At 36.5% G+C, this 13,515-nt stretch overlaps 5 protein-coding genes across 5 annotated transcripts; 2 read left to right on the forward strand and 3 right to left on the reverse strand.

Annotated features, from left to right (window-relative positions):
- Positions 1-70: 70 nt before the first annotated feature.
- On the forward strand, positions 71-4,768 carry Cyp49a1 (Cytochrome P450 49a1). The gene is made up of 8 exons (XM_066392945.1): positions 71-295; positions 353-629; positions 2,998-3,074; positions 3,126-3,327; positions 3,509-3,677; positions 4,062-4,310; positions 4,368-4,592; positions 4,645-4,768. The coding sequence occupies exons 1-8, from the start codon at positions 91-93 to the stop codon at positions 4,756-4,758; spliced, it is 1,518 nt and encodes a 505-aa protein (XP_066249042.1). The 5' UTR covers positions 71-90; the 3' UTR covers positions 4,759-4,768.
- LOC136410685 (uncharacterized) lies at positions 4,734-5,607 on the reverse strand. Its single transcript, XM_066392956.1, has 3 exons — positions 5,274-5,607; positions 5,039-5,216; positions 4,734-4,988 (listed from the first exon to the last, which is right to left on the reverse strand). The coding sequence occupies exons 1-3, from the start codon at positions 5,524-5,526 to the stop codon at positions 4,826-4,828; spliced, it is 594 nt and encodes a 197-aa protein (XP_066249053.1). The 5' UTR covers positions 5,527-5,607; the 3' UTR covers positions 4,734-4,825.
- Positions 5,608-5,727: 120 nt separating this feature from the next.
- On the forward strand, positions 5,728-6,409 carry LOC136410977 (kxDL motif-containing protein CG10681). Its single transcript, XM_066393369.1, has 2 exons — positions 5,728-5,949; positions 5,999-6,409. Exons 1-2 carry the CDS (start codon positions 5,804-5,806, stop codon positions 6,339-6,341), a joined length of 489 nt encoding a protein of 162 aa, XP_066249466.1. The 5' UTR covers positions 5,728-5,803; the 3' UTR covers positions 6,342-6,409.
- On the reverse strand, positions 6,347-7,003 carry LOC136410978 (ubiquitin-conjugating enzyme E2 T-like). The gene is made up of 3 exons (XM_066393370.1): positions 6,817-7,003; positions 6,518-6,762; positions 6,347-6,464 (listed from the first exon to the last, which is right to left on the reverse strand). The coding sequence occupies exons 1-3, from the start codon at positions 6,970-6,972 to the stop codon at positions 6,407-6,409; spliced, it is 459 nt and encodes a 152-aa protein (XP_066249467.1). The 5' UTR covers positions 6,973-7,003; the 3' UTR covers positions 6,347-6,406.
- Positions 7,004-8,198: 1,195 nt separating this feature from the next.
- Positions 8,199-10,754, reverse strand: LOC136410976 (zinc finger protein Paris-like). The gene is made up of 5 exons (XM_066393368.1): positions 10,355-10,754; positions 10,193-10,294; positions 10,053-10,142; positions 9,783-9,995; positions 8,199-9,724 (listed from the first exon to the last, which is right to left on the reverse strand). The coding sequence occupies exons 1-5, from the start codon at positions 10,534-10,536 to the stop codon at positions 8,992-8,994; spliced, it is 1,320 nt and encodes a 439-aa protein (XP_066249465.1). The 5' UTR covers positions 10,537-10,754; the 3' UTR covers positions 8,199-8,991.
- Between the last annotated feature and the right edge of the window lie 2,761 nt (positions 10,755-13,515).

Here is a 13,515-nt window from a genome sequence, read left to right on the forward strand (position 1 = left end):
CCTGTAAGCGCAGCCGCTCCGCCACTCGAGCCTGATGAAGACGGCCTAAACCGAAACGTTAACCGGCGCTATTCCACTGCGGTGGAATTCATGCCGGAGCTATACCACAAAGAGCTGTGCGAGAACGCCACCAGACCCTACAGCTCTATTCCTGGCCCTAAAAGGCTGCCTATTTTGGGCAATTCTTGGAGGTTCGCCCCAATAATTGGCCAATACAAGATCCACGAACTGGATAAAGTCATGTGGTCTCTTTATCACGACTACGGGAGGATCGTTAAAGTAGGGGGACTCATTGGTAGGTGAATAAATCCCTCCATAAACACCTTTCCTCATCGCCCGCGCTCGTTTAAAGGGCATCCAGACCTTCTCTTTGTTTTTGACGGGGAGGACATCAGACAGGTGTTCCGGCAGGAGGAGGCGATGCCGCACAGGCCCTCAATGCCCTCCCTGCACTACTACAAGCAGAAGCTGAAGAAGGAGTTCTTCCAGGGCAACGAGGGGGTAATTGGAGTGCATGGCAGCAAGTGGGAGAACTTCCGCAGGCAGGTGCAGCAGATACTCCTACAGCCCTCCACCGCCCGCAAGTATGTGGAGCCCCTTAATGCAATTGCCAACGACTTCCTCACGCAGTAAGTCTCTTATTTGTATAAATCGACACTAATACGTTCAATGTACCATAGTACTGCTTTGGCTATTTAAAAAAATCTTTAAGGGGTTTAGGCAGAGCATTCGGGGCAATATGGCACAGATTTCGGCTTAATACTGACCTACATTGGAGCGCGCTCAGAAGGTCCAAATAAAAAGAAAGAAGACCTTGACAAGTTTACCGAACCAAGAAGCTGAACGCGGGATTAATCCGCGGTCGAAAGTACTCTCTGAGCGTTTAATTTCCCAATAATTTAAGCGTGCGCACTACTTGTAAATTCAACGAGCTCTGAGAGCAGCTCAAATGGGTCGAGCAATATTATTTCTTGCGCAAGCCCGATCGCGGGTAACATGCTAATTAAGTTTAATGGCTTGCCGTACTTTTCTATTTTTTAACGTTGGGCAATGCTTAAAAATCCAAAGGAAAACCGTGAATATATGGTATTTCACGTCTCCCAAGATAGAAGTAACGTGCAATAAACCGACTACAAAATGCAAAAAATGCATCTCGGCATTAGCTGGTGCCCGAGGAAAATTATTCAGTTCTTGCCACACTGAAATTTATTTCTTGCAAAATATGTATTTGAGACCATGTGTGTTTAGTTGTGAAATCAATTTTCATTATTTATTACAGTACAATCCGAGCTTTAGAGTGTAACTGGCTAGTGGAAATAGAAAAATAATCAGGTTAAGGTTCTCTCTACTTGGCCGCACCTAATAGTTGTATTGGATTCGGCTCAGTAATTACTTGTTTTAATATATGGAATATCCTTAACAGAAATGCTTTAAGTTATCTGCATGTTTAAGTGAGGAGTAGTTAGGTCCCATATTTCAGTACCTTTTTCGCGATTCTTGGGCACTTTTCAGCGCCACTATTAGGAAAATAGTTTCCCTTTTTTTGGGCAGTATTATCCAATTTTTTACACTGTTTACGTTATCGACACCCGTACGCTCAGAGTACTGTTCGAATTTCAAAACATCACTAGACACACTTGTCAGTTACTTTGTCACATCTTAAAAAAAATGGTGCGCTAGTTTTAAGTTTTATCTAGAAAATTTCCCCGTTTTTTAGATCCAATTTCGAAATTTTTGGAGCTTAAACAGACAAAAAAGCACACAAACACACAAAAAAATGGTTGCTCTAATAAGGTAACATTAAACGCGCTAAAATCCTAATAAACGCACAGCTTTCAAAAACCTAAAACCGAAGCCCCCAAATGGCACTTACAGGGGCAATGCAATATCGATATGTGAGTAAAAATTGTTATATCCGCTTTTTATCTGTCCCTGTAGTCAATATTAGCAATTGGTACCTGATTTTGTTAAAACTGCTAGTATTAGAGATTGTTTACATTGTCTCCTTTGTCTACAAAGTCTTACATGTCATAGGAATCACAAAAGTTATGTGATACTCGAGTACAGATAATTTATAATGGAAAAAATATTTAAGACTTAAATTGTTCATATTGTCTACATGTGTGTAAACTATGTCAAAATCACCATGTATTGCTTATTTAAATTTTCTTGGATGGTTCAACCAAAGTCTACTTAGTTTAAGATTATTTAGAATTATGTAGACAATGTAGCATATTAATTTTTTTCTCTTTGAACGATCGAGTATTTTCATTCCTGAAAATGTATGACCATTCACCATGCGATTAAAGAACATGAAAACAATTTAATTAACGTGGGCAATGCGTAATAACTTCGTTTTTGCAATTTAGAAAATGATTCGCAAATGATGAAGAAAAGTTCATTCTTTTTCCAATCACTGATCAAGGCTTTTTTCACCCCCTAGACAATCAAAACCAATTCAGCCTCTCTGCGTAGTTTCAATCATAATTTTCATTTTAATTTGAAAACGCAGTCCTGCTCACTTTTCTTTTCACTGTCTTTAACTCTCCCTTTTGATTTTTCACCTCTGGCGATTACTCATTACGACCATATGCTTCAAGCCGCCATTTTCGTTGATTTTGTAAAATTGTTTACTTTGTCTACACACTGCTGGAGAAACACTTTTCGTATACTCAGGAAATTAGCATCAAAACAGTAAACCAAAAATCTGCGCTTAAGAACCCAAATTCCACGCCTTTTTCGCAATTTAAAGAGCCAATTTACAACTTATTACATCTTCAACGTAAATGATAAACAATCTCATCATATCATTACAAGAAGCAAACGCGCGCTTACGCAAAAATAACGCTAATTTCACGTCTCCTTACTTTCTCATCTGACCTATTGAAACAGTCAATATATCCTTCAAAGACGAATATTGCATTGGACAGTAATTATCACTTGAACACAGGACAAAAGTAAAATTTCCCTCCTAACTATTATCCATCACTGTTTTAGCATGGAGGCTTCAATCGACAGCAACAGAGAGCTCCCTGAAAACTTCCTTTCTGAGATTTACAAATGGGCCTTAGAGTGTAAGTTTCATATCGTAATGTAAAATGACGTCTAATCGAGGCTTTTCACAGCGGTTACGAGGGTATCCCTAAACACCCGCTTGGGCTGCCTCGAGCCCTCATTGACCAAAGACTCGGAGTCTCAGAAAATAATCGACTCCATCAATACATTCTTCTGGAAGGTCGCGGAAGTGGAACTAAAATTTCCAGTGTGGCGGTTATATAAAAACAAATCCTTCAGGGACTACATTGGGGCTTTGGAAGACTTTAGAATGTAAGTGTTTGCAAGTTTAATAACTCATTGACGCAAGCGCAAGTGGGTCAGTGAATTCGCAGGCGAAAGCCGGCATTGACATTGAACTAGTGACGCGCTTATATAACTCAGTAGACGGCGCACAGACTCATTATGGCAATGCGCCATTGACTGTTTTCGGCTGATGGATGATTCTTTGTAGATTATGCCTGAAGTACATTACACAAACGGTGGAGAGTATGAATGCCAAAAATTACGACACCATGAAGGAGGAAGATATTTCGATTGTCGAGAGGATATTGATGAAAAGTGACAATCCAAAGTTGGCCGCCGTTTTAGCGCTGGATTTGATGTTGGTGGGGGTTGATACAGTGAGTTTCGGGGTGGGGGGTTAGTTTGGAACACTCGCGTTCAACACGCCTCTATTTTGTCAAAAGTTGAACACTTTTTTTAAAACGAATATAACCGCATGTTAGAACGTTCCTGATGTTGATCTAATCTAATTCAACGTTTCAGCAATTATTCATGAAATTTATGGGCATAAAATGCTAAAAACTCAGTGGTGTAATTGGTTTCTAACTTAAATTATTTTGAACCTCAATATAATTAAAAATGTCTTGATTTTTATGAGTCCTATTGCCCGGTAGTATGCCCTCGGTATTGCTCAAATCAAATTTAGAATATCAGCATTTCGGTATCATCGAATCAATAAATTGTTTTACTTAATAAAATCACTGTCTCTCATCCACTTTTAGACTTCCATAGCTCTGGCCTCCACCCTCTACCAGCTAAGTCAGAACCCCGAAAAGCAAGAAATTCTCTTCAAGGAACTAAATCGGGCCCTTCCTACTGCCTCCACCTCTGTCAGTGCAGAAGCTCAGGACAAAATGCCCTATTTAAAAGCCTGCATTAAAGAGACATTGAGACTGTATCCGGTGATTATCGGAAACGGCCGAAGCCTGCAGTCTGACACGGTCTTGGCTGGGTACCAGGTTCCCAAAGGGGTAAGAAATTATTCGAAAATACTCATTGGTACCTAAAAATCATTGCCTTAATATTAGACCCACGTGATTTTCCCGCATTTGGTGGTGAGCAACATTCAGGAGTATTTTTATGAACCAGAGAAATTTATCCCGGAGCGATGGTTGAAAAAGGAGATAGAGGGATGTCCTGCACATAACAAACAAAAAATTCACCCCTTTGTTTCGTTACCCTTTGGCTATGGAAGGAGATCTTGTATAGGGAGGAGATTTGCAGAGGCGGAGCTCAATATCATGCTTGCCAAGGTAAGTGGTAAGACACACTGCTCTTTGAGAGCTAATATTAGATCTATTGCAGATCTTCCGCAAGTACCAAGTGGAGTACCATTACGGACCCTTAAGCTACAAAATCACGCCCACCTATGTGCCCGAACAGCCGCTCAAGTTCCGCTTAATTCCCCGAAAACACTAGACTTTTTTATATATCGTATTTTTTTATTATAAATTTAATAAATAATCTATTTTTGTTTCTGTTTGCGTTAGCATCTTCTTAAGTAGATAACGATAAAATCTTTGGTCTGTCTAATCTCCTGGGACGCCTCTAATCGCCAGTGTGATTGGCCGAAATCGGGATTAAATGGTTGAGGATCAGTGTGTCGGCCCGCCCCTTGGGCGGGGCCTATTATAACCACCATTAAGCCTCTAAAATTCGACGGCAAAATAACGCAATCAAAAAGGTGGAAGTGACTAACCTGAAGTGTTTAATGTAATTCCGGAACGCGGGCCCGTTATTGAAGTAGCAAAACATGAGGGCAAAGCTCTGGGGACATTGAAAATCCTCGTTGAAATATGTAAGAGGAATGAAGGGTGCTACTGCATATTTGCTTTCCCACCACTCTTTATTCACTTCAACCCCCATTACCTGCAGTCCTACATATATATACATATATATAAACTATTCTGAGGTGGAAATTATGGAAAACTCACCAGAATACTCTTCAATGATCCACTCTAAAAGGCCGCACCCGCATCCCACTGACATTACTCCGGTTATTTCATGACGTGAAAAAAAGGCGCACAAAAACGCTAAATTGTCCTCAGTGGGCCATGCCCATAACAACTTACGCCTCTTAAAATCATCGAGGGAACCTTCATTATTGAGATTCAAAATCGATCTCCAATCTCCCAGCCTTTGGAGGCTTCGTATTTTCTCCAAAAAGGAGTTTTCTTCTGGAAACATCGTGCTTTAACACACTAAACCACCATTAATTATTACGTAACACAGCTTAACGAGTTTCAAAAATAAAAACTAAACTTATTTTGAGTAGGTCATGAATTTTTAATTGAATGAACTGCTGGCATACCATGACGTCACAATAACCCTATTTCCATCTCAAATTAGGCAACCATATATATATATATATATACATATAGCAGAAAATGCAAGGTGTCACTAACCTAAAATGTGTAAACACTAAAATAAACATAAACAAACATCCTTGCCTGTAGTAATAAAGATGCAGGATCTAAAAGGCACCCCCGACAGCGATTTCAGTATAGAATGCTTCCAAAACTACACAGCCCCTGAGGTTTTCGTACAGGGTCTCGCTGGAATGGTGGATCAATTGGATGTAGAGGCAATGATAAGGGCTCAAAAGCAAATGTAAGTGTATTAAAACCTCCTAAATATCAGCGCTAATTTTCTAAGACAGGTTGCAGCGGTTCGAGAAAACCAATGAAATGCTCACAAACTGTAATGCTCTGAGTGCCTCTAGACTGAAAACTGTTGGTCCTGAGTTCAAGAGACACATCCATCTGCTAGTGGAAATGAAAAAGGATCTCGACTATATCTTCAAGAAAATTAGAGCTCATAAGGCCAAGTTGGGACAGCAGTATCCTGAGGCCTTTGCAGAAGCTGCAAGAAGTAGCTTTGCCGAGGAGTGTGAGGAAGAAAATAATGCTGGTAAATGCAAAGATAATAGACGGAGCTTATATATTAGAAGTGAACCCAGTCAAGGAGACGCGACTGACCAAAACCGTAGAGCTTCTAAGTGAGTGTTATTTATGTTTTATATAAATTTATTTATAAATATTGAGAATTAAACAAATTATGTATTAATTTATGAGGCATATTTCTTGGTAAATTCCCGTGCTTTTGAACAAAACTCCATGTTATATCTATGGAAGTTCCAATGAAAATTCTCTTAACAAATAAAAAAATGCAAACTTACTGCTTGAATTCTTCTGCAATATTCCCCATCAGTGGGTCATCAGGATTAGGGTTCTCCAGCAGCATCCTAATGGCAATCAGCAGGGCTTCAATCCCTATATTAGGCTTCCAGCCCCCAGTAGGCGGCATCTTCATCAAATCCAAACATATACGTCCACTGTCATCAATATTGGGATGGTACACTTTCGTTAGGAATTTTATTGATGGTGGGGTGAAAGGGTACTTTTCAGGTATTACGATTTCTAACTAAAGTAGTCAATAGAAATGTGATGATAGTGGGATTGAATCATGGAATATTACCTTAAAAATGCCATTTTCGTAAGGGGTGTTTGGTGGCCCCAAAATTTGAGCTTCTAAGACTGACAAATTGTCATTTTTAGAGAAGACGCAAATGTCTTTGGAATCGGCGTTTGCCAGTTTGGCAAGCTCGCGCTTCATACGGGCCTGCTGTAGCATTTTTAACTGACTTCCACCGAAAGTTTTATTAATTATCAAAATAAATCATTTGTTAGGTTAATTAACTTTAATAGCCGTTTTGCCGCCGTTTTGTTGTTTATTTTAGTCCTGTACCTAGATGGCACGCAAAACGTGGAGGATAAACATTAATACGTTAAGATGCACCGGCAACCATGTTAACGATGTTTTTGCACTCTTCAATTCAAATACATTTGTATAAACGTTATTTTTTAGTATATTTCTATTATTATTATCCTTCTTTTTATTATAGTTCTTGTAGTCCCATGGTGGAATGATAACCATTATAGCTATTATAAAAAGACAAGATCGAATCCATTTGGTACTTCACCAATACGATACGGAACAGAACAATCTAATAGACTGACTAAAATATGAGTACTTGTGTGCATCGATTCATCGTCTACTGGAAAATCCTTCAATGTTATTGCACTTTAAGTATCCATTGCCATATAATGCGTATTCGAAGCAGGAACATTTTCGGAATCTTGAAATCTAACTTCATTAGCCACCTGTTTATACTACTGAACATCGCCGCAATTTAAAGGAGGCAATGCAATCATAGAAATAAAGCAACTGATAAGAATGATGCCCAAGCCCCTTATCAGAGAGATCTAAGCAACGAGCTTCTGGTTTCGATACCACAGAAAAATCCGGAAATTTGGAAAGCATAGTTGCCACTGTATGACTGAGAAACCCTGTAACAGAACATAAGTTGTAGGATCAAGCGGACTAAACCTTCTGATTGAATGAATACAGCATGAATGATCTGGAATTAACCACTTTGCAGGAGACTTCTGTGACGATATTTAGTCTATGAGCACTTACTTAAGAAAAGACAGATTAGTTGTACCTAATCTTCTTAGAGGACAGTTAATTATTTCTGACATGAAGAACACGCTGGTTTCTATTTAAAATTTCTTCAAAATCTTCTACAAATATATAAACCTATCTTGTGAGGAATTATTCTAATGGAAATTGTATTGTCTCATTCAAATATCAATTTTCTTTTTGACTGTTTTTTGCTAAGCTGCTTTAAACTTGACGTTCGGATCACACTAATGTATCGTATATTACAACTTTGATATATAATAAATGATTTTTAAGGGCAATTTAGATTTTGCAAAAAAATGATAAATTTAAATCTTAATAAAAAATATTATATTTAAAAAAGTTTTATTAAGGTTACCGTTTCCAGTAAAACTTCTACAAATCAGTCAAGGGGATCTGAAAGAAAATATGAGTGACGTACGTAGCCTCTCAATGCCGGGGCAATTCCTCTCAGAATACTGTAAATAATGCGAAATTAGATACATAAGGGCAGATCCATATTAGATCCGTCAAATACAATATAGCACCAAAATAATAATAATAAATTCGAATATAAAGCGATAAAAAGGTGATTAATAAGCAAGCAAACTATTGCAGCACTTAGTAGATCTTCCACATTAGTTAAAATTCTCTTCAAAGGCGCGAAAAAGAAATCTGCACTGTGAATCAGCCGAAAACGAAGTCGCGAACTTTATACGGTGAACAAACCAATACTTGGAACTTCACTACATATTCATAAGTTAACTGGAAAAGCTGAGATTAACATAGATCTAAGAAAATAAAATAATATATCAATATGTGCTTACAAAAAAATTAAGAGGTCTATCTTGCACCAAGTCAAAAGTGAAAATTCTGTCAAATCTTACATTTTTGAGTTGATTATCGCATAACAGCTGTTGCGGGTAGTCCTTGATTCTTAGGCAGGCCAACTGAACATCATCTATTTAGTAGAGCTTTTATGACAACCCAAGTTCTATTTGGTGACGTCCCAATGGCAATTTATTTTTAGTCACAAAAAAACCTTGCACATTTTTGATTTGGCAACACTTCCCCCAAATATATGAAGATACAATTTTAAAAGAAAACTCTTCTAAAAATTCTTCCTCAATACACATAGCACAATAAAAAAATATTGCAACCCTGCTGAACTACAAACCTATATAACTATAATTAAAACCTTTCAGATTTACACACACCGTCATCAATTAATGCACCTCCTTTTTTAAACTCCCTCCTCTCCTTCATTTTCTGGTGCGTTTTCATATGATGTCTCAACGAATTTTTCCTTTTAGTCTTAAACTTGCAATTGAAACAATAAAACCAATCAATTTCCTCATCACTCTTATGAATTAACAGGTGAGTATTTAAAGTACGCTCGAAATTAGATTTATAAGGACACATAGGACACTGAAACCACTTGACTTGATCCTCAGGGACATGCCTCAACAAATGAATAGTTAAATGCTTTTTCATGAGTGCCTTATAAGGACATTCGGGGCATTTGTGCCAACGCCCTTTAGTGCTGTCATGCCTCATTTCATGAATCTTAAAATGACCCTTTCTGTATGTCTTGTAAGGGCAGTTGGGACACTGAAGCCAAAGGTTGTTGTTTCTATCATGGATCAACTCGTGTGTTTTCAAACCATACTTGTACTTGGTTTCAAAGTCACATACTGAACACTTGAACATTTCCCCTTGGTGAGAAAAGCTGTGCTGATGGGTCAAATTCGCTTTCCAAGAGGTGGTGTAAGGGCATATCGGGCATTTATAAATCTTTGCTTTAGTATGTTTATTGAGGTGTTGTTTAATAGATGTGGTATTTGAGGCTGTGAATGAACAATGGGGGCATTTGATTTGAGGACGTTCCTCTTTGGGTTTATGAGTCATTTCATGGATTGCACAACTGAAAATTTAGGGTTAAAACAAATGGAGATATTTGCAGTTAAACCTAATTGTCTTACTTGTGTTTGAAATAGGACCAATAGGGACAGTAAGAACAGTGGTAAGTTGTAGCTTTTTCAGGGCCTAAATGGGTTTTCTTTATGTGATGTCTTAAAACTGATTTGTTCCCTGTTTCAAAGGAACAATTATAACATATGAAAATGTTCCTTTTCTGGTGGGTCATGAATAGAATATTTTGCAAATTGTTTTGTGGCTTTGAAACTGGTTTTACTCTATTAAAAGTTTGAGTCAAAGAGAATTGCTGATTGATCTTAAGCTGAATAACTTACTGAGAATCTCCACTTTCATCATCTGACTTAATGTCAATTTCCTCATATTTTATTGTATGATCTAGATTGTATTTCATATAAAGAGATTTTCTGCAATAATGCACTTATCAATGAGTTTAAAACCACTATAAACTACTTACTTTTCTTGCTCAATATTTTCATTCTGATTCACACCACTTAGAAGTTCTTTTTTAATGTTTTTTTTTGACTTAATATAAAAATTCACCACAGTCTGGGACTCCCTAAAAATCAAAGCAATTCTCATGCAGCCTTAATCTACATATATCAAAGAGCAGTCATACTCAATTTCAAACTCCTCTTCATAGCTATCACTATCTGAGTCTGAACTCGAGTTGCACTTCTCTGCCTTAACATTGGTGGCATTAATGTAAAGGGGCACCCTGTTTAGGACCACCACTAAGTTGGGACTGTTATACGAGGTAACAGTTCCCTCATGAGTTCCCTTTAAGGAGGAAGGTAGCATGATACAAAGATGAGATATATTGTCGCTTGGAAGCACGTTATCACATTCTATTGCACGTATTTTTCTTGTAAATAATAGTATTATCACGTAGAGCCTCAATTTTCTTTACAACTATATAGAAAGAACTTAAACAACATAAAATAAAAAGAAATTTGTAAATAATAAAAAGAAATAATAACAACTACGTCGCCATGTTTATTTGGTTTATATTTTACGCGGAATTGGCACCACCGCCACCACGTGACGCTAATAACGTTGCTATTGGCCTTAATTTGACAACATCGAATTCCAGTAAAGATATTTTTGAAAATTTCTGTTTAATGATCGAACTGTTTGCTGCATTTTGAAGAGTGTAATTAATACATTTCAAGATAATTATTCATTAAATCGTTGGAGCAGTGTATTGAGGTGTGAGACAGAAGAATTGTTTCAAAATGTACCTTCTTTGTATGGGGTCCCTCTGAAGAGCGTCCTGTGCTGTTGAGGTAAGGTAAGTAGGGAATGGTAGATAAAGTTATGGGCGGTTTATACAGCTCATAATGCATAAGAATTACTTAGAAAGTTAAAAAGATATGAACTTACTATGTTATTTGTTATGTGCTGTATAAATTGTAATAGGTATTGCCATAAAACCAACTTTTTATACTAAGCAATATGTTGCTTTACGCGCTGTGTAAAACCAGCATTACCAAAGACCCAAATACGTTTATGTTAAACCCAAATCATTATAATGTTTAATCCAATTTTGCTGGATACATTTGCCACGTAAATTCAGGATTCAAGTTATCATATCACAACTTCAACCTCCTCCCCCTCATACACACATTTTAACCATTGATCCTTATCCAACTTCTTTGCCCGTTTCCCTTTGATTTCTAAAATAAAATTATTTCGTTCTGTTCTTACTACCCTGGAGGTACTCGACCTAAAAAAGTCTATATAATGAATAACGATGAAAAAATGTTTTAACAGAATTTTTGAATCCTGGAAAGTAAATTACAACAAATCCAAATGTTTGATGTTTTCTTTTTCGGTTTAATAGAGTGATGTGGGTCTTATATTGATCCTAGATATTTCTATTAAGTACCTAGAATGTTGCAAAAGCATTTTTAGAGATCTTCATATAACAGTAGCTGTAAAATCATAAAAAATAGATACTAATATGACCTTGGGGCTCAGAAGCTAAAAGAGATTTTTTAAATTCGTTGATATAGGGTCATAGAGCGCATCGAGATTAGTTCGAGCTGCTTTTACGATAATTGCTCCAGATGTTCGCGAGATATCAGCGTTTAAACTTTGAAAAGTGACAAAAAGTTGGTACTTCCGCTTCGTTTTCAAAAAAATTTCGAAGTTTTCGATGTGCTCTTTTCCCTTTAACGAAGTGATATGGATCCTATGTCGATTCACATAGCTCAGTTGAGGTCCCGGACTTCTGGAAAAGCACTTTTAAGAACTTTCAATTCAGAACATCTTCAAAATTGCAAAAAATAGGCGGAGTGAAAAGTGGCAGAAATATAATAATATGAAGTAATATTATTACCAAAAAATACACCTAAAATTAAAACATCTAGATAATTAAATATCACAAAAACGCGAAATCTCAGAATTAAGAGCCCAGAAAGACTTTATGTGACATTGAACTGAGGTTCCTTGTTGGCTGATGGATACTTCCAATAATTAGATATCTGCAATTTAGCACATATAATTATTTTCGCCCTCCCCAATTTGTAACCTCGTTTGTGTCGCAGCACGTGTCTATACGTACATAGGTACATAATTGAGAAATTGGAAGCCTCGTGCTCATACACGACTCTACATCGATTAAGGACTAACTTATTATTAAGTTAATGAATAAAAAAAACCTATTTCCATTATATTTCAATTAGTTTTGAGATTTTCAAAGCATGTACCTAGTAATCCCTATAAATATTTCAGTATGCATTCATTTCGTGTGTAAAACGTCAATTATCAAGAAAAGTCAATAAACAAACAATTGTAAAACGTCTTTAATAAAACGGTCTTTATAATACCTGTGTGGGTTATGGGGGAAACATTATTAAAAATTTGTATTCCCACATGTCTCAACGCTTTGACATATTCATAACAGGTCTTGACACCTAAAAGCATTAATTATTGATGCACGTGTAATAAAAAATAGTGTATAATATTTGTGTATAAGAACCATTATTTTTCAATATGTGACACGTGCTTTAAAGAACTTACACTTTTTTTTTTGATTTAATAGATATCATATTATGTATATATTATATAAATATATATGTAGTATAAATACAAAATTTTTTCTCTTTTATTTCAGTTAATAAATTATTAGTTTTGATTAAATTGAACATTAATTTATTGTAGCAAGTTTGGTTTCTAGTATTTAAACAGTTTAAAGCTTTTTAATGCTAGTAATACATTTTTTCTCGAACGTTCGTTAATTTGTTTCGTTGTTAACACACATTTTGTGCCAATTTTCAAAATTGGTTACATGAAAAACATGTTTTATTGATTTTCTCAAACACTCTGCATAGCAGGAAAATGAAAATCAATAGAGGTGGATTTTAGGTCATTCTATTTGAGAATCTGTCTTCATTTTTATCCTAAAAAAAGTCCTAATAGTACTTTTTGAAATTTGATCCCGTAAAAATACACGCAGTCAGTCATGACTCTGGGTGAAGAGTCAGTGTACCCAGTAGAGAATTTCAAATTTGAATGTCTAATTAACAAAAAAAACGTCAAAATCGGCCAAGAAATAAAGGTTTTACAAGAATGGTAAGTCCTCAACCCGGATACACCGTATATATACATATATTTTATATATATTACAGTAATACCGTTAATACTCTCATCAATAACAATGAGGGAAGCTGACTGAGAACCGTTGAATCGATTTCTCTCACAATCTTATTAGTGGAAATAGGTATTTAAAACATTATCGAGCATTTAGGGCTGTCAGATTATTTATAAGAAGTGCTC

This window comes from Euwallacea similis, chromosome 9 (genome assembly GCF_039881205.1).
Source record: "Euwallacea similis isolate ESF13 chromosome 9, ESF131.1, whole genome shotgun sequence".
Taxonomy (NCBI): domain Eukaryota; kingdom Metazoa; phylum Arthropoda; class Insecta; order Coleoptera; family Curculionidae; genus Euwallacea; species Euwallacea similis.

What these genes read in the sequence shown, in the direction of transcription:
- Cyp49a1 (XM_066392945.1), top strand. Translation starts at nt 91, where the DNA reads ATGCCGGAGCTATACCACAAAGAGCTGTGCGAGAACGCCACCAGACCC. An exon ending in GCCAACGACTTCCTCACGCA is followed by an intron (nt 630 to 2,997) that starts GTAAGTCTCTTA and finishes TCACTGTTTTAG; the next exon opens with CATGGAGGCTTCAATCGACA. An exon ending in TGTTGGTGGGGGTTGATACA is followed by an intron (nt 3,678 to 4,061) that starts GTGAGTTTCGGG and finishes ATCCACTTTTAG; the next exon opens with ACTTCCATAGCTCTGGCCTC.
- LOC136410685 (XM_066392956.1), bottom strand. Translation starts at nt 5,526, where the DNA reads ATGTTTCCAGAAGAAAACTCCTTTTTGGAGAAAATACGAAGCCTCCAA. An exon ending in GATCATTGAAGAGTATTCTG is followed by an intron (nt 5,217 to 5,273) that starts GTGAGTTTTCCA and finishes ATATATATGTAG; the next exon opens with GACTGCAGGTAATGGGGGTT. An exon ending in AATTACATTAAACACTTCAG is followed by an intron (nt 4,989 to 5,038) that starts GTTAGTCACTTC and finishes GTCGAATTTTAG; the next exon opens with AGGCTTAATGGTGGTTATAA.
- LOC136410977 (XM_066393369.1), top strand. Translation starts at nt 5,804, where the DNA reads ATGCAGGATCTAAAAGGCACCCCCGACAGCGATTTCAGTATAGAATGC. An exon ending in ATAAGGGCTCAAAAGCAAAT is followed by an intron (nt 5,950 to 5,998) that starts GTAAGTGTATTA and finishes TTTCTAAGACAG; the next exon opens with GTTGCAGCGGTTCGAGAAAA.
- LOC136410978 (XM_066393370.1), bottom strand. Translation starts at nt 6,972, where the DNA reads ATGCTACAGCAGGCCCGTATGAAGCGCGAGCTTGCCAAACTGGCAAAC. An exon ending in ACGAAAATGGCATTTTTAAG is followed by an intron (nt 6,763 to 6,816) that starts GTAATATTCCAT and finishes TGACTACTTTAG; the next exon opens with TTAGAAATCGTAATACCTGA. An exon ending in ATTGCAGAAGAATTCAAGCA is followed by an intron (nt 6,465 to 6,517) that starts GTAAGTTTGCAT and finishes GAACTTCCATAG; the next exon opens with ATATAACATGGAGTTTTGTT.
- LOC136410976 (XM_066393368.1), bottom strand. Translation starts at nt 10,536, where the DNA reads ATGCTACCTTCCTCCTTAAAGGGAACTCATGAGGGAACTGTTACCTCG. An exon ending in GAAAATATTGAGCAAGAAAA is followed by an intron (nt 10,143 to 10,192) that starts GTAAGTAGTTTA and finishes GCATTATTGCAG; the next exon opens with AAAATCTCTTTATATGAAAT. An exon ending in TGGTCCTATTTCAAACACAA is followed by an intron (nt 9,725 to 9,782) that starts GTAAGACAATTA and finishes CTAAATTTTCAG; the next exon opens with TTGTGCAATCCATGAAATGA.